At 24.7% G+C, this 23,640-nt stretch overlaps 1 protein-coding gene across 1 annotated transcript; it reads right to left on the bottom strand.

The window, feature by feature from the left end:
- Nucleotides 1-13,252: 13,252 nt before the first annotated feature.
- Nucleotides 13,253-14,118, bottom strand: LOC101493286 (auxin-binding protein ABP19a-like). The gene has a single exon (XM_004513423.3). The coding sequence runs from the start codon at nt 14,068-14,070 to the stop codon at nt 13,438-13,440; it is 633 nt and encodes a 210-aa protein (XP_004513480.1). The 5' UTR covers nt 14,071-14,118; the 3' UTR covers nt 13,253-13,437.
- Between the last annotated feature and the right edge of the window lie 9,522 nt (nt 14,119-23,640).

Raw genomic sequence — 23,640 nt, 5'->3', positions numbered from 1 at the left:
TTTTTAATTTTATATTAAATTGTCCTACTTTAAAAATAAAATATTAAATGATCCTACTATTTGAACCAAGTAGATGATTGCAAGTTGGTATTGCGATTTCTTAAGTAAATTTTTTTAATTGCAATAGAATGTCGCATATCCAAAATACGATCATGAATTGAAGCACAATTATTTTTTCTTATTTTTGTAATTGGAAAACTATTTATTTAATAAAATAAAAATAATTATAATATTTTAAAAAACAAAATATTATTAATAAATTAAAATAAAATATATTAAATTAAAAAAAAAAATGCAATTGACTAGATGTATCAAAACAAATAACATATTATATTTTTTTAACAATTTCCTCTTATTTTGTCGATAAATTAAAATTATTTTAACAAGTCAATTGTTTTGCAGATAAATTAACAATTTAATTATATTTTACTAACGGCTTCTTCCTACTTTTCTACGGATCAAATAAATAAAAATTAATAATTATAATAATAATAATAATTATTATTATTATTATATTAATAAAATAAAATACATTAAATTGAAGAAACAAAATACATTTAATTAAAGAAGAAAAAAAATATCACGAATTGAAAGAAAAAAAATACATCAAATTTTAATTAATAATGTCTAAACCAGTTTATACAACGTAAAATACTTTATACAAATTGATCTTGTAATACCTAATTCTCACGTTCATTTCAGTGTTTAATCTCATCTTTCGAAACTCAATTCTAAAATTGAAATGCAAAACGATCTCAGCTTATAATGAATTTACATGAAAATCATTAAAAACGAGATGAACTAGTCGGCTTATCATGACTACAACTTTATGTCATTAATCATTTAAACTAGGAAAACGAAAGAGTTTTTTTTTGTTTTTTAAACAACAATTTGATCATTTATTTATTTTTATAACACTTTGATCATTTAAGTTTAACTTATTTTTTGCTTAAATAATTTAATTTTTTTATTTTTCTTATTTAACCATTTAAATTGTACTTTACTTTCACAATTAGCCTTTAAATTACATTAAATTACACACGTAGACCGTAAATTTGGCCATTTTTTTAATTATCATTAAAATTTAATTAACCAACAAATACAATAAGTTGACTATCAATATTACTTTATAAGTGAATAAAGTTATTAATATTGATTATGTGTATAGACTATATATTTCTCTAAAAGGTTGTAGAAAAATCAAGAAATATAAACCGTTTATAAGGTTTGATAATTATTTTTTAAATAATTATTACAATGGACTTACTATTCCATATTTGATAGTTTCTAATCATAAGAAGTTTTCAATTGCACTAATTATTATTTAAAGCGAGACAAATTATTAACGATGTAAATATGATAAAATTTAAATGACTAAATCAGAAAAATAAAAATTTAAATGCCCTAAGCACAAATCAAACTAAACTTAAAGGAGCGGTTTTACATGAAATATAAATTTCATCCTAAATATCCACTAAGACCGGTTTTGCATGAGGTGGGTTTTCCTTCTCCAACTTTCCATGTAAAGGGAAAAAAATTATAAATAAATTTATATTAGTTTGAAATTATTTATTTATTAATTAATTAATTAATTACAAGTAGTTAGTAGTCACATCAATATTATATCATTTAAAACGTGGACATAATATGTTTTAATAAGACTTTTACTATCCTATTCAACACATAATTGACAAGAACTAATTTTTAAAACTTTTAAAATAAAAAAGACTAAAGGATCTATTATATTAAAATTTAATAAGGACTAAAGTTAAAAATTCTAAATTTTATAAAGATTTAAAATATATTTAATCCCAAATAATAAAAAAAAAAAACTACAATATCACATATAATCAAATATAATTATCGAGAGAACGATAAATAATTTAATTAAACAAATATTTATTATTTTTATTTATTTATATAAACAGCATTAAACTTCACATATAAAAAGAAACATACGTAGAAATACTAATAAAGCTTTGACTGGCTACAAAATTAAAATAATTTGATGCCAATTTTTTTTATGATTTTGACAACTTTTCAAATTCTTATTTCTCAATTTAAAAAATTCAATGTTTTTGTTTTCATATGTTGTAATTTTATTTTAGACGTGCCGGTAAAATTTTAATTTTTTTTATTTTAGAAACATAAAAAGAAAATTCAATGTTTTAGACAGAATTCCATATAATATAATCACGAAAATACACTCCAACTTCTCTGTCATCTGATCGTTCCAACTTGATGCCAACTATTAGCATTCGGAATGAAAATATTGCTATTAATACGTTCTCCCAAAAAAAAAAAAGAGAGAGACTGGTATTTTTTTTAAGAGAATATATGGTGTTAGTAATATGCTTGTATTAATTAATCGGAATAATTTTAGCGTAATAGAGTAAAAAAATATCTATTTTAGGGTAATTACTTTTTTATAATCCTCTTTAGGGAAATTATTAATGTCATTCAAATATCCATATTTTAATTATGACATTTTTTCTCAATATATATCAGAAAGTATATTTTATTTTATTTTTGTTTGGTATAACAAATTATATTTTATTTATTCTTTAGTACATTGAGAAAAAGAGTTAAGAGAGTGTCAATACACATTAGTCCAAAAAAAAAAAAAAAAAAAAAAAAAAATAATTCACATTGATTTTCATTTTAGCACTTTTTTCTTACATAAAAAGAGGGTTAAAGCTCATTTTTACACTCAAACAACTAGTTCATTTACATTATGGTTAGTTGTGAAAAGAATTCGTGAAAACAATTATAGGTAAGAAAAATTGTTTAAAGAGAAAAATATATAAAAATAGATAAATAAAATAAAATAAAAGAGATTTTGATATTATGTGGTATAAAAGAATCGACATGGAAGTTTGGTATAAGAGATCGAAAGTTTGGTATAAGAGATCCAAAAGGGAATAGAGAAACATTAATATTTTTAAAAGTACTAAAATATCATTGAACTAAAATAACATTAATATAAAAATTAATTTAATATTTACTTCACAATTATTCACGTTCTTCACTATTTGAGTGCAAGGATGCCAAGGATAATAGTGGAACAAAAAAGATCAACATGTTTGGCTACTATTTCTTCGCTTATTTGCAGAGAAAGTAAAAAAAAAATGGTGGAGCCCATAGTTTCTAATCTCTCTTGTACTTTTTCCCTAAAACAAATATGAGAATTTTGTTATTTCTTCGCTATCTATCTGGTGGTAACCCCTCATTGCAATTTCAGTTCAATTAATCATATCATTAAACTATTTAGACAAGTTAATTTAAGATTGTATAAAAACTATGTTGGATTTTTGGTTGGGAATACTGTAAATCTTAAATAAGAAGAAGATGAAATTGACAATAATAAAAGTTAAACAAATAAATTTTAAAATGTGTATCATAATAAAATTTAATTTTGATTCGTCAATGTAATACAAATAGATTAATCGACGAATCTCTTTCAAAATACTTTGAAATATTTGATATGAATTATACATTCAAATCAAACATTAATGATAATTTAAAAAAAAAGTTTTTTCATATTATTGTGTATTAGATAAAAGAAGAAATGATTTATAAATATTTTTTTTATAGAAATTTAACTCATATAAACATGACAATCGTGTTTTCATTTTTGTCTCTAGATTGTCTATATTTGTAAAAGAATTATATTAATTGGTAAAAGAAAACAAGTCTTAATTTTTTTTTGTAAATTAATGATTGACGGATGTATTAAACTTAAACATTACAACCATTTAATCAAGTGATACATTAAATTATTTAATTTAATCGTTTTAATATAACTATAAGATAATTTAAAATATATTTTAAAAATTTCTCCCACAATTACAAACTACTCTATGATGAACTAAAAATAAAAACAATTGTGAAGGGTGTGATAATATCATTACTAAAAAATTGTTTTGGTTTTGGGTTGTGTCTGAGATTTTTATTGAAGAAAATGAGTGTTGATGGAACTATGCGAGTGTTGACGTGACTTGAGAGTTGAGATGAAAAGTGTGAATGAAGTGAAAATGGAGGGGTAGAGTCGTAGTTGATAAAATGATGAACATGAATTTGAGTGTTGGTGGTGAGGGAGACTAGTAATGTGAAGTGAAAGTGAGTTGTTGGAGCATGCAGGCATAGGTATTTTTTTTATTTTTCAATTAAAGTATTTCCTACTAAATTTTTCCCTAAATCTTTGACTCAAAAAAGTTTGTCCTAAATAATTTTGACCGCCCTCTTTATTTTTATAACTGTATGTGTATGCAATTTAGGAACAGAGCCACGTGGCGTGGTAGTAGCACAAGTGGAAATCATTTAAAGTTTATATTACAAAAGTTTTAGCTTTTTTAGTATTTTATTTTATTTAATATATTTAAGTAAATTAATAAGTTAATATCACAATAAAATTAAGTTTTATTTTGTTATTTAATATGATATTTTTTAAATTGACTTTGTATAATATTCTACTTCAATTTTATTTTATATTAGTATAGTTAAGTCAAAAATTAAAGAAAATTAATATACTTAAATTACTAAAAGTTAAATATCTAATAAAAAAATCAAAATTTAATATAATAATTATAACAATAATAAAAAAAATTATATTTATTTAAATAGACCGATCTGATAAACCTAAAATATTGTTTATGTGGCATGTAATTTGACATATTTAACTAAATATATATTTTTTACAAACTTTGACCGTATTTATTTAAAAAAATTGACATGAATTGAGTCTATCGTAGATTTAACCGTATATCATTTCGATTGACTTAACATATTCCTACCATTAGGTGGAGCTAAATTAGACATGAAACTGACTTGAACATATGATATGGTAGACTCATCATGTTATTCATGTTAATAGTCAAGTTGAGCTAAACAAAGACTTAAATAGTCAAATTAAAATAACATGGGTTACCTGGTATGGTCATCCATACCAACCCAATAATCACGGTGGTTACAAATTAAATTCATAAATGTGAAAATGTCACTAAAGATTTTTTCTGATAAAGAAAGTTTCACCTAAGATATGTGGAGGGTGCGTATAAAGCTCCCTAATGTTGCTTGTGTTTGAAATGAAGAGTACGTGGCCTACTTGTGTTACCCACGGCATTTGGATTTGGCCCAGTTCGGTGCTTTTTCGAGGAATTTTTGTTAAAACTAGTAGAACTCTATCAACAAAATCTTTTTTTTTTTTACAAAAACTAAAATTCAGAAATAAAAACACATTAACTGATACACGTAAAAAATACATCAGTTAATGAAAAATAATCAAACAAAAATTTTAATTCTAACTAATGTCTTCTATTGATCAATGTTTAAAAATAGTACGACGCTATAATCTTTAATATTATCCACTTTTAAAAAAAATAATATTTATTTGTATTTATTCATATTGATTATATGTGATTTTTGACATAACCAAATTAATTACATATTGACAAATTATTTGTAAGAGTAAGAGAATATTAAATTTAATATTAATTCATAAGTTTCTTACTCAGAATATAATACCAATAAAATTAATTATTTGTCTATGTAAACACTATACCAAAATATTAAAATAATAAAACAAAAAACATTACAAACAAATAAATCAACATCGCACTCATACGACATAATCATAGCTAATACATAAAGAGAAAAACTAAATCAATGATAACCACTTATTTAAATAAAAAATAATAATAAAATAACTCTTATGACAAAATATTTTTACTATAAATCATCGTTTCGATGGAAGAAGAAGAATAACTTAGCTTGAGTTATTTTTGAGTGGGAGGCTGCGGCTCTTTGTGTTGCTCAACTATATCAACAAATCTCACTATTTTTAACATTAAATTTATATATCTTAAATAAAAGGGTAAAGTTTTTGCTTTATTTTCCATGTAACCATGTTACTTCAAACTATTCTTTTTTTCATCTACAAAATTCAAATTGGAGACTATACTTGAAAAGAGCAAAAGTGAAATTCTACTCAAATCAATATAATGTGGGTGGATAAACAAATTGTTAAGTTTTATTTATTTTATGAAAACATTTTTTGTTTTTATTTTTTAAATATGTATTTATTTTATTTTGATGAATTTTTTTAAGTGAAATATTATAATAAAGAGAAGATGAAATACTAGATAATACATACGCATTTATGAAAATAATATAAATATTTTTTTTACATTTTCATTATTTCTTGAAATTTAAATCATTTTCTTTACAAAGTATATGATCTCCTTATCAACGAGTAAAATTAACAAATATTAAGAAATAAAAACAAAGATATTTTCACAAAATAAACAAACCCTTAAATTTCATTTTAGTAATTAACTAATTTTGGTAAATCATTTTATCCATTTAAATAATTAGGTATACAATTTTGTTATAAAAAATTCTGTGTTAAAACAAATGTTAATACCTAATTGCTAGAGAGAATATTATTAGCAAAAAAAATCAAGTAATTTTTTTTCCAAATAATCTAGAATTGTGCAACGATTCAGACAAAATTGAAATAAATTAGAATTCAAACCAACCGTGTTTTTTGGATTGGACAATTTCTTAAATGAGTCTAAATTAGAATCAATCCTACCAAATCCGAATAAATACAGTTCAAGTGATGGGTACTGAATATTAAACTTGTGTGTCCGTGTACCTGAACTTATCATCTCCTTATTTTATATATATATATATATATTAAATAATATGAGTCAATGTAGTGTATTAAGTTTTCTATCATTAACCTTTTAGACTTTTAGGTAAAAATAGACATCACTATAGTATACTAGTACTAGTATATATATAGAGGTGTCTAAAATATATGATTAATTAAACCATATTGATAAATTTGATTCTACACACAAAAATCAAATCAATTAAATGGTTCGTGAATTGAATTATATATTTAAAAAATATTAATTAACTAAACTTAATTTAAAAATCATTTTAACAACTTTAAAACTTTTTTAACCTCGATTAAAATATTTTTTAGAAAATTTTCAAAATTTATTTTTCTCGAAAAAATATTAAAATAAATCTCAAAAAAAAATCATAAAATATTTTAAGTTATTTTTTTCTTCGAAATTATTTGTAAAAAAAATTGGAAAACATTTTTTATTTTTTTTCGAAAAATAATCGAAACTTTTGTTTTGAAAATTCTTTTTATCAAGAAACTTTTTGTATCTATTTTTCTCAGAAAAAACAAAAAAAAATTCACGAAATATTTTTTCCAAAAGAATTTTGAAATTATAATTTTTAAATAATTGAAATATATTATCTTGAAAAAAAAATTATTGGAAAACTTTTTACATCAATTTTCATCAGAAAAAAATCAAAACTTTTTTCTCGAAAAAAATTGATATTTTTTTCAGAAAGAATTTCAAAATTCTTTTTGTGAAGAACTAGATTGAAATATATTTTAACTAAAAACTTGTTCAAAATATTAAAATGATTTATATTTATAAATCAATTTCAAAATAATTTAGAATTGCACTTAACTTTTTCAAATGTGATTTTTAAAAACTGAACCAAACTATTAATGTGGTCTAATTCAATTATATTTTTACACAATGAACACCCTTAAATATATATAGCTAAAAACAATTAGAAATTAGTATTTTAAAAGTCACAATTTCTTCCAAGTTCATACTTTCTTAAAGGTTTTAAAGTCTTAATTTTTTATTTTAGACATAATTATTTGTTATTATAATTAAATTATCCCAATCTAAATCAACTTAATATAAATTAGTTGGGTTCACTTTAAATTTTATTGAAAATATATTTAAATCCAAGTCAAACTAAATAATGTACTTTTGATCAGTTTAAGCACGAAATCAATTATAATCCAACCAAACTAATTTGTCAATCAACAAAAGGCTAAATACCACTTGTGATCCCTTAACTTAATTTAAGTTAACGTTTTAGTCATTTACCTTTTTTTTTTCTCCCGATTTGGTCTTTTATTTTAATTTTAAGTGACAATTTGATCTTTTATGTTTTAAAACGTCAACAATGTTATCCTTTTTTTTTTACAAAAAATCATCAAAATTTTCAAACAAAACCCATAAAATTAATTGTATTTTGTAATATAAAATAAATTTAATCAAATTCGTAACTCAAATTTTCAAATAAACTAATATTTGTCATTCTTTATTTGATATTGTTGGAGATGAAAATATGAGTCTATTTAAAGATTTAAGTTATGAATTTGATGAAATTACATTATATTGAGAATGATAATTAGTTTTATTTGAAATTTTTTATGAATTTTTTGAATTTTTGCAAAAAGTAAGGATAATATTGTTGACATTTTAAAACATAAAATATCAAATTGTCACTTAAAATTAAAATAAATGACCAAATAAAAAAAATAAAAAAACTAAAACGTTAACTGAACAAAATATTAGGCACATATCACTTTATAGCAGACACGTATCACTTTATAGCCGTGACAACGGACGATCCAACGTTTAATTACAGCGGAGGCTGACTATAAACATTATTTACATTATAAATCTATTAAAATCTAACGTCTCTCCAACATGTTACATAAATAATCAATAAATTAATTTGCACAACTTTCACCAATTTTCTTGTAAAAAATTAAAAATTCATCTTGCATCTCGTTCTAATGTGGTAATCTTGACTATATTTAGAATGAATAAGATCTACTACGGTAGAAATGATTAGTGTGATAATAATGCTATATAGATAGATAATATGATGATCTTCTATTTTTTTTTTTCAACAAATTTATTAAAGTATTGCAGATGAGATGTTATGTGGTATTTTTTGATGTCAATTTAATTATGATGTCAATACTATTATGTGATATATTTATACTTTAAGTTTTTTTCTTTAAAAAAATATAAATTACAAATAGTTTTCACCGAAAAAGTAAAATAATAGGACTTAGATGACCCATGCCTAATAAACATATGAGACGGCAAAGAAAGTACAAAAATATTTTCTCTATTCTTCTAATAAATTATGTTTTTTGTCACAATTATTAAATTTTAAAATAAAATATTTTTAGGAAAATGTTTTGATAAAAAAAGAGAAACATTGCTTTTTAAGAAGAGAGAACCTTTGACACTTAACTTTCCTTACCACGGTTTGTGTAATTTAGAAACGCAGCAGTACAGTTGCACTTTTGTTTATAACCACATTAATTTCTCACTATATATATACACTAGCAAAATTAAACTATTTTGATGTGTTTATTTTATTTTGACAAGACATTTTTTAAATGAAATTTTATAATATAAAGACGATGCAATATTAGAAAATAAAGATATATTTTTAAAAATTGAAAATAGTTTTTTTGACATTTTTATTATATTACACTTTAAATATTGTATAATCCATTTATTATTATTTTATTAATAATTCTATCATTTATATTTTTATTGCAGTAATTCATATATTTATGCTAACTTATTATATGTTATTTAATTATAAATGATTGTTAGTTATTCTAATGAAATTTAGTTTAAGAAGTTTTTACTGGTGTTTTTGTTATAGTTGAGGAAGAAACTAAAAATAAATCTAATAAAAATCTAAAATCCAACTTCTAGTAGTCAATTTTATAGCCAAACATAATTTGTCATAGTAAAGATTTGGAGCGAGGTCATTGACAATTAGCGGTTGGAATAGGCTAGGTCGTCCGTCAGGGTCTATGGCTCGACCTATTTATGGTTTAGTCTAGCCTGATCTGTTTGATAAAAATGTTAGACTTAGGCTTTTTTTTTAAACCTATTAATTTAAATAATTCAGACTCAGACTTATATAAAAGCCTATTAGGCCTGATAGACCGACATATATATATATATATATATATATATATATATATATATATATATATATATATTATAATTATTTATTCATATTAGTATTTGTTATTTTAAATTTGCTAATTATGAGTTCAATTTGTTTATTTACATTTTTGGAAGGTTGTTGCATATTTTCTAGTTATAATTTTATTAGATAATTGGTTATATATATAGACCTAGTTTATCCTATTTAAAAAAAAATATACAAAATATATTATTTAAATACCCTCATGTAAAATAGACTTTTAAATAAGTTTTCAGGTCAGACCATACTTTTTAAAAAGGTCAGGACACACAAAAAAAAAAACATATGATAGGCCATAAGTCGGACTCATGCCGAAAAAAATTAATCGTAGGCCAAACTCAGACATTTCAAAATTTGGCATGACCTATTTCCACCTCTATTTACAATTTCCATCATACTCCCCCCTTAAAACTCAATTGTTAGAAAGGAAAAAACATTAAAAAAATAAAAATAAAGAGGGAGAGTTGAATGTAAAAGAAAAGGAAAAGAGAGAAAGAAGGAAGTAACCAACCTTACAAAATACATGCAAATCTCTCTTCTTTGATGAATCACTCATCACTTTGTAAAGAAAGAAAATAAAATCGCATCCTCCTTCTACTTGATGGTTGTGAGATAGAAGAAGCAAATGTTGAAGAAATAGAGAAATGGTGGCAATAGAAGAATCTTGATGGATATAAAGTCAAAGTTTCACCCATTGAAGAAAAATCTTGAGTGAAAGTTTGGGTCTTCAATCCTTGTTTGAGATAACATAGAAAACAATATTAAAACTTCTTTTAGGTGTGCTTAGAGATCTTGATTGCACGTTGCTAATAATTGTTCATAATTTGTATATTTGTATATTGATATTTGATTTAGTATCATTGAGTATTAAGAATGCATGTTAGGTGTTTGTATTAATTACTATGAAGAATTGTTGTTTTATTATGATTGTTGTGTTGTGGTTGAGTTGAGTTGATGGTGATATGATAATTGCTTAGTATTGATAATTAATTAGTTTTATGCTGAACTTTGAATGTGTTTTACTTAGTTGAACATATGAGCTTGAGAATAAAAGTTTGAAATAAAAATAGTATAATGTTATCTCTAAACCCGTATAGATATACCTTTGATATTATGTTCATAACTTTCTCTATAAATAATGTTTTGAGCTGATTTTTGTTCCATTAGAAACTAGACTCAATTAACTTCGAAATAGGTATTGGTTTCACTAATTATCTTTGATAATTGATAGAGAAAATTGAGTCAAAAGTTGGAAAACAGTCTCTTGTTCCATTTAATATCTATATACCTTATTTTATCAAATTGTATTAATTGAATTCCTGTTATGTAGAATAAAAATTATATTTATAAATAAGACATTCTTAAGCTTTTCAAAATGTTATTGTTTATTCAAAATCGAACAGCATTTGATATTTTAATTATATTGTCAAAATTATAGGATTTTCTGGGTAAAAAGATTGTAACGTAGATGAGTTAAATGGGTATAATGAAAGCAATATGCATTAGTTTTGAGCGAAATAAATTGGACTTGAAAGCTTATTTCTATTACTTTGTTTGTGTAAATGTTTTTAAGTTTTTATTAATTTTACAAATTTTTATGATTTTATGAAGTAGATTATTCTATTTTATAAGTTGTTCTGCATTAGTCATCTTAATATATATATATATATATCTTGAGCTAGAAAACTCATTTTTTAGTGAAACCAAATTGGGTTGAAAGAAGACATAAAATAGTTGTATGACGTTAAACAAAATTATTTTTTTAAATAAAGAAATGACTCAGTAGTATTGTAAACACAATTGTTGTGTCATAAGATTATTATGTAATGTTGTTGAAACCAATTGTATTTGAAAGTTGAAATATAACACTCTTTTACTGGAAGTTTGATTCTAATACACAATATGTGTGTATACACATACGCACAGTAGTATTGTATAAACACACTTGTTGTGTCGTAAGATTATATTATGTAATGTTGAAACCAATTGTATTTGAAAGTTGAAATATAATACTCTTTTACTGAAAGTTTGATTCTAATATACAATGTGTGTGTGTATACACACACACACACATGATTTCTATGTTAAGTGTATTTTCCATAGTATGAATAGAGTAAATGATTACTTGTAGTTATAATTAGATATATAGTAAACTATATATATATATATATAGTTAGATGAACTCTCCGTCTATATACGACAAGAGCGAGGGGTAAGTGAGACAACAAACTTAATTAGGTCTAATATTATCAAATGAAGTTATTAAAGTCATTGGATGAAATCAATATAATCTTTATGACGTATTTGCTACGTAGAGTTTAAGCCATTAGATTATTCATGTTTAGTGACTTAAATTGTTTAAAAGATTTGATGCTATAATTAAAAACAAATTATTTTAGTGTAACTTACAAAAAAACAATATTTTATTAAATTGAGGCATAAATTGTCGAGAAGTTTTTCTTTGCTTAGTACACCGACATGACTAAGAAATATCGATAATCATTTTTTATTAGATCTATGTTACTTAGTTTTATATTCACTATGTTGGAGGTGGTGTTTTTCAAGTAATAGGTAAGCATAAATGTCTCAGGTGTATTTGAATTGTTCACCAGTTCTTCAACATAATAAGTTGGAGCCGGATCACGTATTGAGTCAATATTAAATGTTATTTTAAAGTTTGTAAAAACTTTAGTATTCTAAGTTATTTCAAGAATCTACAAAAGAATTTATATTTATTTGCAAGCATTTAAATATTTTTAAATTTAAAAATTCAGTTTCATCTTTATTGCATATAAATTTTTCTTTCTTTTAAGAATCATAGTTAAATTTTCGGTGTTACACATTATTTTTAGAAATATTGACAATTATTCAGTTTACAAGATCTCTTTCTTCTTTATTGACCTAAAATTTAAGAAATAAAAATAAAAAATATTTTAAAAAAGTAATCGAGACTTTAAATTTGATTTTAGTTATTAATAGTGATCAATCATTTTCTCCACTTAAAATATTAGGAACACAATTTGTTATATATTTTTGAATTTTTTTTCTTTTTAAACAACTGTCTGTACCTAATTTGTTAGAGAGAATATTTATTAGCCCAAAAAGTCAAACAATTTTCCCTTTTTTTTTTTGTTCAGATAATTTGGGGATTAAATTCGCAAATATAAAATACGAAGGAATGAGAAATCTCATATTAATTTCAAATCTGAATTTCTAAATATTATTATCTTTATTATTGTCAATTGACTGAATTGTATTTACGGAATAATAATCTCTCTTGTATAAAGCACTTTAAATAGATGTGCACACAAGAATAAACATGTTCGTCAGTTATAGAAATTCAAAAGTTCTCGATATTTTAGTGGAACTAAAAAACAAAATGTTGACCAGGCAATAGTAAAAAAAATAAAATATATTCCAATATGCAAGAAAATACCACACATACATTTATTCATCTCATGTCACAAATTCCTAAAGTTATCTTCCTTAAAACTCAAAACTAACTTGACACAAAAACAAACAACACAATGACACAAATCCAACAACAAAAGAGAACACACTCTTACATGGACAATCATTAATTTAACCACTACCTCCAAGAACACCCTTAAGCTTCTTCACAACAGCAGCATCAATAAAAGTAGTAGCAGTAATCAACTCAGTTGGAAAATCACTTTTAAACAAAGCAAAATCCAAAATCTGCAAACCAGGATTAGGACTACTAAAGCTCACAAAAGCAAGTGCATTAGAACCACCACCATTAATTTGAAAATGCAACAACCCTTGTGGAAAAACCATAACATCACCTTTATAAAGTGTTTTAAGGTAAACGGTATTGTCGGACGAAACAAAACCGGCACAAATTTTTCCTTGAACAACCACCAACACTTCCGAAGCGCCCGGGTGCGTGTGGAGCGGAATAACTCCACCTGCAGCTAAATCTAGACGCGCAATGGAAATTCCCAGGCCATTTACACCTGGGAATTGCGCGTCGAATGCAGGTGTAACCGCGGCTTTTATAATGTTTGTGGTGTTACCACCTGCGCTTAAGCCGTGGTAAACAAAGTCATCCGCGGTTACTTTTGATGGTTTTTTGCAAGAGTATCCTGCGGGGCCATTTGGAAATGTGTAATCTGCTACACAAAAATCTACTACTGATGCGTGAGAGAGGGAAAGAAGAGAAAAAATGAAGAAGATAGTTAGAATTGTCTTCATTTTGTTGTTGTAGAAAGTGTTGTGTGTGTGTCTATATCGTCAATTTAGTTCTATTATATATAGAGAATGGAAGGGTGGATTTCTTATTTAATTTTTTTTACTTTTGTGCATTGAATTGGTTTAAAATGGATAGATTTTTTTTGTTACATGTAATGTATTTCGAAATGATAGATATTTTGTTAAGGTAAGATTGGTTCACGTGAATTTCAACTTTTTTCCTTTGGATAACAACAAGAAGCATCTTTTTGTTCGAATTCAGAAAATAGGATCTTCTACGTATATGGTGTTCCAAAAGATATTGTTTCTTCAAGTGGCATACATGTTCCTTCAATTTTCAAGAGTCATTGATGGAATTATCCATTAGGGTTTAGTGCAAATAGTTAATGAGTAGTGTAGTGTGTTGTAAATCCCTAAATAACAAATTCTATATTTATATTCAATCATTTTTATATTCAATTAAATCAATGTTAAATTCTTGGAGTATTTAGTATATATAACATATTTGACTTTAATCATATTTATTTAAAAGTTACATAGAGAGTAATTTGTAATTGATTGACAACGTACAAAATTTACACCCATAATATATCTATATATATATATATATATATATATATATATATATATATTATAAGAAAATACTCATATTTTTTAAAAAAAGATACTCATTTAAATCAATTAAATATATTAATTAATAATATTAAGTTGCAAAAAATGAGGAAGTTTTTAATACAACTTACAAATGAAAACTTAATTTGTTATTGCTATGTACAAATGAGATGACTTTAATTTAACTTAAAAACTTCTTACATCAAACAGAGGCCAGGCCCTGTAGTTTATAAGATAAGTCCGTAACTAAATAAAGTCATATTATAATAACCTACTAATTAAAGCATTAATAGTAAGATAAGTAGCAAATTGGTATTAATGTATTATTCATAAAATATGAATCATTCCTTCATCCTTGGGAGGAAATTCCAGGTTAAAAGGAGGTAGTGTTTTGTGTAGATTCCAATAACATTCTTCAAGGAATATGAATAGGGAAAAAGAGGCAAGGAAAATGAAGATGGTGTGGTCCACAACAGAATCACATGGCATAATTAAGCAAGAACAAGAATTGAGGGCATAAGAAGACATTTGACAGCTAGAATAGAATGACTCCTTTCTCTTAATCACACTGACATTATATTTGTGGCTATCCCAAATTCCCTATCTTATAGGACACCTTATTTTTACTCACCAAAGTAAAACCATATTGTCTATGCAAATTATACGTAAATTCTATTAGATATAGTTTGTTGATGTTAAGAATTAGTTGCGGTAGTTATGGTAATTATCGTTGTTATTTTTTAATTTTTATATGAACTCAAAATTATAAGTAGGGTCTCTTGTATTTATTAATATTGATCATTTAATCAAATTAATAATAATATTATTTTTACATTTTTTTCTTATTTGTGATTTTTATTAGGAATTGTAAAAAATTCAGCTATAGTTATCATTTTGTGGAGCTAATTAGTTAACCTCAAATTAATTTACTCCATCAAACAATAAGTTGCTCACATGTAAAAAAATCACATGTACTTTTTTCAATTATATCATTTAATTAATATTATTTGCACCACTTGGAATATAATATATTTTACTATATATTTATAATATTGATAAGAAAATAAAATTTAATATAAATAATATTTTTTCTATGATGAAATACTCAATTATCACACCACAAAGTAAGTCATGAAAAGGTTCATGTGATGAGTTTTGTTTGTATCATGACATGAGGGTTGATCCTCTGTACTATTCTGTCATATAGCATTTCTTTCACTATTGGTTCATACTCACTTTTTCATTCGTTTAAATTCTATTGGATGCTCAAACAGCAGCAAAGGATAAGTCTGTCATTGCCCAATAGCCATTCATTTCATATCACACTACAGTGTAATTGTTTTGATTAATCACATATAAAATCTACCTAGGAGAAAGACCATGTCATTTCCTTTTGTTAGGATTGTAATTAGTATATGATTGTTAATTAAGTAGTTAGTTGTTGTAACTGATGACTCTATAAGAGTCCTTGACAAGAGATCATTTTATAACTAGTTGTAAAATTTGATTAGTTAGGATGTAAGAAGGAATGTCATGATAGACACACAGTGATCATTGACATGATAAGGTAAATTCAGTTATTTATTTGGTAATAATTGTATATTTATTTAGATGAAAACTAATTGTGTGTCTAAGGGAGAGAGTAGACATGATAACATAATTTGCATCTATAAATGCTGCCTATCCTCATGATGCCATTATGTGAAACAAATATAATTATCAGTTTGTAGTTTGAGTTAGTTGATATCTTGAGATACGATCTTTTACATATATATATATATATATATACTAAATGATTAAAAAATAATTTTAATGGATATACAGTATCGTAAACCTTTTTACGTTGACAACAAATAAAAACCGTTGATTTAGTAATTTTTAAGGATGACAATTAACAATTATGGAGTGGGACAATAGAATTAAGAATGGTTACTAGTTGTCATTTTAAAATTGATTTATACTAAGAGTACATGACCTAGTTTCTTTTTAAAAAATGAAATCTAATAAATAAATAAATAATATTAATTAATAAAAATATAAAAATGACTAAAAATTTGTAGAAAAGAATATAAAAAATTATAAGACTGAGTAGAGTTGTTTGTAATATTGGAATAATAATTTAGATTGAGATTGCATAACTGACATAGTCCGCATATCTTGTTCAATTTATTTTTAACGTTTATTTTAGTTCTAATACAAGTACTATTTAAATGACCATTTTAAAAAAAAAAGTATGTAAAATATTTTAACACAATAATAATAAAGTACTTAAAATGTTTACATCCTTTGTATTTAAAAGAATATTAATATAATTTTAAAAAATGTTACAATATATAAAAGTTACATAATTTTAAAATTTAAAAGTAAAGTAGTTAGTATTATTAAAAAAAAATTAAATATATTTTTAAAAAGAATTACATAGTGGGCCGACCCAAAAGCACACAACCCATTTAAAGTTGAGTTCAGATAGTATATTTTAATCCATTTGTAAATAAGATTTTTTAGTCTGGTTCGATAAAATATAGCTTGATTAATGCACCAATGTAAATTTAGAAAGGATGAAAATTAATTTTCTTCAAATTTGTCACTTCAAATAAAACATTTTGTTAGATGATAAAATCATAGTTAAAAATTAGTTATGATTAGGGAGAAAATAATCATGTTAGATAATATAGGAGTACTATAATTATGTTAGATAATGAGAGTATTTCAGTTAAATTGCATATAAAAATAGTTGGGGGTGTGAAAATTAATTATGGCATGGGGGATAACAGCTAGCTTTTCTATTTGTAATATCAATAATTTTTTATTGAAAAAATTATTTTTGTCACACTATAAAGATGAACTAAAACTTATACATTGAATTTTTCCAAAACCTTACAATAATTCTTTTATGGCCCATACGCTCTGTTGCTTAGACAACCAGCCATCACACTAAAGCCTTAGTTTCAACGGCTAAAACCCGTCTTATTTCTTTAGGGCCTAAGCTTTCAAACAAAAAGGCCTCTTTGAGCTTATTTTCCTCAATTTCTAAAAAATTAAATTTCATACCCCATACTTTGACCACTCATTATTTTTTAAAAATATAACTTTATCTTTATTATTTTCACCTCTTCTCATTGAAAATTTTTTGACTCATTTTTCACTCCACACAAATACAAAATTTTTTGTATAAATTTTTTTTTTCTCAAAAATTTAATTTAAAAATTAATATATCAGAATTTTCAAATTTGAAATTACAATATATAAAATAAAAGACTTTCTTTTCAGAGAAAATAAACCTTCTTTGTTAACCATAAAAGAAAAAAAAAACTTTCTTTTTAGAGCAAATAAACCTTTCTGTAAGAAAATTATAATACTCACATCGTGATATGATCAAAATCCTCTAACTATACCTCTAGCATCAATTTTATTTCATCTAAAACCCACTAAAATATCATTTTTATTAAGACATTGGTGACTAGATGATGATTTTGGATATAGAATCATTTTAAAATTTTAAAAGTTTAAGTATTTGTAAAATATTTATAAAATTTGAAGGATTTTTTTTAGGATATGGGATTAGGTTTAAAGTGAAACAAATAGGATTTTTTTATAACAAAAGAATATTGTGTTAAATTATATATTTCTAAAAAATGTATTTATATTTTTAATAAATTGTGAAAATTTTAAAGCATTGAATAACTGAAACTGGATTTAAAGACTTGATTGTAAAAATAAAAAAAATTGAAGACTAAAGTTGATCAAAATTTTATTGAGAGATTAAAATTGAATATAACTGAAAAACTAAACAGATCAAAATTATAATTAAATTTAAAATTTAAAAAATAACACATGACAATTTATTAAATTTGCGGAAAAGAGTGTTACTTCAAGGGGTAAACTTAAATGTTGTAATACTTTGGTTATTAATTATAAGCATCATTAGATAAAATAATTGTCTTTAAATATAAATACTCTTTCAAGTTATTAGATATATGTTTTTAAATACACTCTTAAGATTGACCTTCATCCCCAAGTGAGAAGCTTTCATTTGATAGTGCTTCATATAGACTCTTAAGATTGTGGTTGATGTTTAAAGGGACTAAGGGAACTTCTAGTGGCAAATTAAAAGTCTTGTTCACTACATTAGAAAGATGTTAGTTCAAGATTAAGAGGTGAAAGTGGAACATACTTTTCGTCAAGGGTAATGTTGTAATGGTTTCATAGATAAATTAGGATCGTTGATTTATGATTTTTTTAGAACCTCCTTTGCTGTTTAGTTTAGTTGCTTTATAGTTTTGTTATTTTTCTTGACTTGGCCTTTTTTTATGAAAAAAAAAAGTTATTCCTTAAAAAAGAAGTTTATGATATGGTGATTTGAACCTATTGTGCATATATTTCTCTTGATTTTGATACTCATCAAAGCAACAAAGAATAAATTTCATTATTCATCATTTTTAGTGCCAATAGCACTGAAATGCATCATTAGGAAAGGAATCTAACTTTAGTTTAGCCAAGTGGGTCCTTATGTTCATGTCCATGTGCATGATAGTGATACACTTTATTTACTCGGTTTCTTTTATGGAGCCCATAAAAAGGATATGTACATTCATAATTAGTCAAATGTGCAGCATGTTCTAATAAAGTATAGTTACAGTTTTGTGTCATTTTTCAACGTCTGTGGTATGCCTAATTGTGACATATGAAGCCGGTTTCATCCATACAAAAATATAGTTTCGAAGTTCCGTTCATCAAGATATAATTTTTTTAATTCAAAAGCAGTAACAACATCTTAAAATATATCATTTACATTTTTATTGATGTCTTAAATTTTTTTATCTCATTTTGCTTATTTTGTTGATTTTTATAAAATACATATCTGCGAAGTATCCCAAAAGTATGAGATAAAATAATTTTATAAAAAATAAAAATAATAATTTTAATACTTTTAAAATATGTATTTACAAAAATATGTAAAGTATTAATATCAAATAGGTATTCGATACGAGTATGTCTCTCTTTTTAAAGTATATAAATTTCATAGTTGTGAGTGTTTCAATGAACTAGTATAATATATGATCTAATGAGGATTAGTGTTTAATTTTTAAAATAGTTCTAATAATTTTTTGTGACACTCATTGAAAATAGAAATTTAAGATCCTTCAAGTTTTAATGGTTTAGATCATGAACTATTTGACGTTGATTTGATAAATTTAATTTTTGCAAGATACTGTTTTCCTTTCTTTTTATTAAACAACTATCAATCAAATCACCTTTTAAAAACTAAAAATAAAATTATTAACATCTACTTTCATAAAACAATATTTATTATCGTTAGAGTTTTAAGTAATTTTTAAATATTAATTTATGACATATCATTTATCAAAGTAATTTAACTAACTTATAATTTTTTATTGATATCATGATAGCCTTAAAAAAAATAACACAGTCTCAAAAATAATAAAATAGCATATATGATTTTTTTTTTCTGTCAAATTTTTTTTATAATCATTATCATATGATTATCATCTATGTCTTACTATTTTAAAAGTGTTTTTAAAATAGAAATCAAAAGTAAAATCAGTTATTAGTATAATACAAAGTGTTTAATAAGGTTAGGAATAGGTCGAATCAAGTTAGGTTTTGCAAGACTTGTAAAAAAAAAGTTAATGTCTATGTTTGGTTTGTGGCTAGGGGTGGGAATAAGTTAGGTCAGACCAGACTTTGAAATGCCTAAGTCTAGCCTATGATTAATTTTTTAGGGTTAAGTCTGACCTACAGCTTATCATATGTTTTTTTTTTCCGGCCTGACCATTTTAAAAGTCAGACATGGAAGCCTATTTAAAAGTCTTACTAATATTAAAACATTTAAATGTTCTACTCATACCAGATGCTCTCCACATACCAATATCAATGTACATATCTGTATATATTAAACAAAAAATAATTTTTCTAACAAAATAATTTTAAAAAACATTTGAAACAAACATCTTTTAAACCCTAAAACATAATTATTTGTTTCAAAGAATAGTTTTTTTTTTGAAACAAACGCACCCATTATTATCTCTCAAACAAACATGTAAGGACTTTTGAGTTATTGACTAATTGAATGGCTACCGAATATGGAACGACTACCAAATATGGAATGGCTACCGAATATGGAATGACTACTGAGTGATTCCCTAATCGATAGAATTTAAAATAGGAAATAATATTATATATAATAATAAAATAATATTAATAAATAATTAAATATATATAGGCCGGCCTGTCAGACATAATAGGTTTTTTTATAAGCATGAACCTGACCTATTTAAATAAATAGGCTTTAAAAATAGTCTGAGCCTAACCTTTTTATTAAATAGGTCAGGCCAGGCCATAGGCCTCTGTCGGACGGTCTAGTCTATTCTCATCCATATCTGTGACCTATGATAGACTTTTATTAGGTCTGAATCTAACATTTATGCAAATCTGATACGACTTATAGCTTATTTAAAAGTCTAATAAAATCACATTAACATTTTAAATAAGTATTTAGATATATTTTTTGAATAGATTAACATGTTAATATATTAATGAAATCAAGTATTTTTTTTTTATATATTTAACATGACATTTTAAAGAATTTGATTTTATATGACATCATATTCAATTCTATTTTATTATTAGGAGTAATAATAGACTGAGTCGGACCGAGCTTTGCTTAAATAGACTGGATCCACTTAGAAAAATTTAAGCTTGAGTTTGGTCTATTTTAAGTCTTGGTCTAAACCTATTTTATGTTAAAATGTATAAAAAAGATATTTCACTTATCTCTAGAAAAAACTAATAAATCAATAAAAAAATGTGAATTTTGCTGAACTTTTACAACCATAACATCCATTTTCAAAGGTTTAATACCACTTTTTTATTAAATGTTGTAGACATTAACGATATTAGCATCAACGCTAACAAAATGAAACTCCAGCTTATCGCCTCCCTTGAATCCATTGGCCTCACAAAATTCATTCCAACGCATTCCAAGTTTTGTGTAGTGGTTACTTCCATTTGAGATTTCCACAAAGAATGTTGTCTAATGACTTGAAGGTTGTTGCACTTGCAGTGCTCTATGCCCTTTTTTGCGGATAAAGTAAAGCTATATTATCAAGAAGACTCCTCAATTGCAATTTTTTTATTAATATTTCATAAGTTATTGATAGTGATTAAGAATTTGTTGACATTTTCATTTCGTACCATTTGTGACAAAACTATAAAAGCATCATCAAGTTCAAGAACGATTGACATGGAGAGTGGAATATATGGTTGCAAACGTGATCTTGAAGTCGATGTCAAAGCTGAATAGATTTCCACCAAAATAGTGTATTAAAATTAAATGATTGGATGTGAGACAATATGAGCTTGTTTGATTGTGTCACGACCTAAAATTTCGAGTGTTTCTCGAATTCAATGGAGTCGCCACCAAAACTTATTTCAAAATAGGGAAAATATTGGGAAACCCTTAAAATAGTAAAAATATAAAAATGTGGTCTTTGAAACCAAATTTTGAGTTCGGGAGTCGATTATGCGTAGGGAAGGTACTAGCACACATCCGTTAAAATACGGTTACCTATAATTAATTGTGCAAAATTAATATTAACTTAAGTATATTTATTTTTCTTTATTATTAAATATGAATAATAATTATTACTATATTTAAAATACGATTTTGAAATAAATATGTACTTAACAAATAAAGGACAAAAAAAGAAATTTTTATTTATGTGCTTGACAAGAATGTGATCTTGCTCCTACGTATCTCCCGGTGCGATGGAGAAATCAAAGGTACGTAATTCTTGGTTAAAAAAAATACGGATGTGTTGAGTGTGTTTTAAAGAAAATTTATTTTGTGATAAAAAATGTTTTGACAAAAATAGGAAAAAAAAAAAAAGAGTTTGATTTGAGTAGATATATTAAAATACGAATTTTAAGACGATCAAGTTGTACAACTCGTGTCTCAAAACTCAAGGAATAAAGAATATGTCACATCTAATTTAATCCTCTAAAACAATATTTTATTATTCTCGATTTTTAAATTGAGTTTAAAAACCACCAAGTAGTACAACTTGTGTTTTAACACTCAGAGATAAAAAAGAGTTACATCTAATAAATAGGTCGATTTTAGATTAGTTCATTAAAATAAATAAATGAATGAATAAATAAATAAAGAGAATTTTAGAACTATCAAATTGTACTACTCGTGTCCTAACAACTCAAAGATTAAAAAAAAAAAGGGTTACATCTAATAGATAAGTTGATTTTAGATTAGTTCATTAAAATAAATAAATGAATAAATAAATAGAATAAAATAAATAAATAAATAGAATAAAATAAATAAATAGAATAAAATAAATAAATAAATAAAGAGAGCTTTAGAACTATCAAGCTGTACCACTTGTGTTCTAACAACTGTACCACTTGTGTTCTAACAACTCAAAGATTAAAAAGATATCACATCTAATTAATTTTAACATAATATTTATTTGTATTTTTTATGATAAAATTAATATTTAATGATAAAGGAAACTAACCCCCTTCTTTTAATAAATAAATAAAAAATATTTAAATGGGCTAAGCTTGAACAGATTTTATTGTTTGATATTAGAACATGGGCCCAACTTAACTTAGAAGAAAATTTTGAGTGAAGCCCAAACCTACCTTAACAAAAGAGGGTTGAAATCTGAAAACCCTAATTTCAAACTTAAGGAAGGCGGCTGCGGTACTAAGGGAGGCGGTCGCGCAAATCAGAATGGCTAGGCAGCAAACAAGATAAACAAACAAATAATGAAGACGACAATGGTAGAGACATAGGCGACAACGACGACGTCTAGGATGACTTCGGGTGATGACAACGACAACACGGTGGCGACGGTGGCAGCAAGGCAACGACGGTGATGACGTAATGACATCGTCTAAGGTGTGAGTTTTTCTCGTTTTTTATTT

The sequence above is a fragment of the Cicer arietinum genome, chromosome 1, assembly GCF_000331145.2.
Source record: "Cicer arietinum cultivar CDC Frontier isolate Library 1 chromosome 1, Cicar.CDCFrontier_v2.0, whole genome shotgun sequence".
Lineage (NCBI taxonomy): Eukaryota > Viridiplantae > Streptophyta > Magnoliopsida > Fabales > Fabaceae > Cicer > Cicer arietinum.
Note: the sequence above shows the minus strand (reverse complement) of the source record. Positions and strands in the feature narration are given on the sequence as shown.

Coding starts and splice junctions, on each gene's coding strand:
- LOC101493286 (XM_004513423.3), bottom strand. CDS start 14,070: ATGAAGACAATTCTAACTATCTTCTTCATTTTTTCTCTTCTTTCCCTC.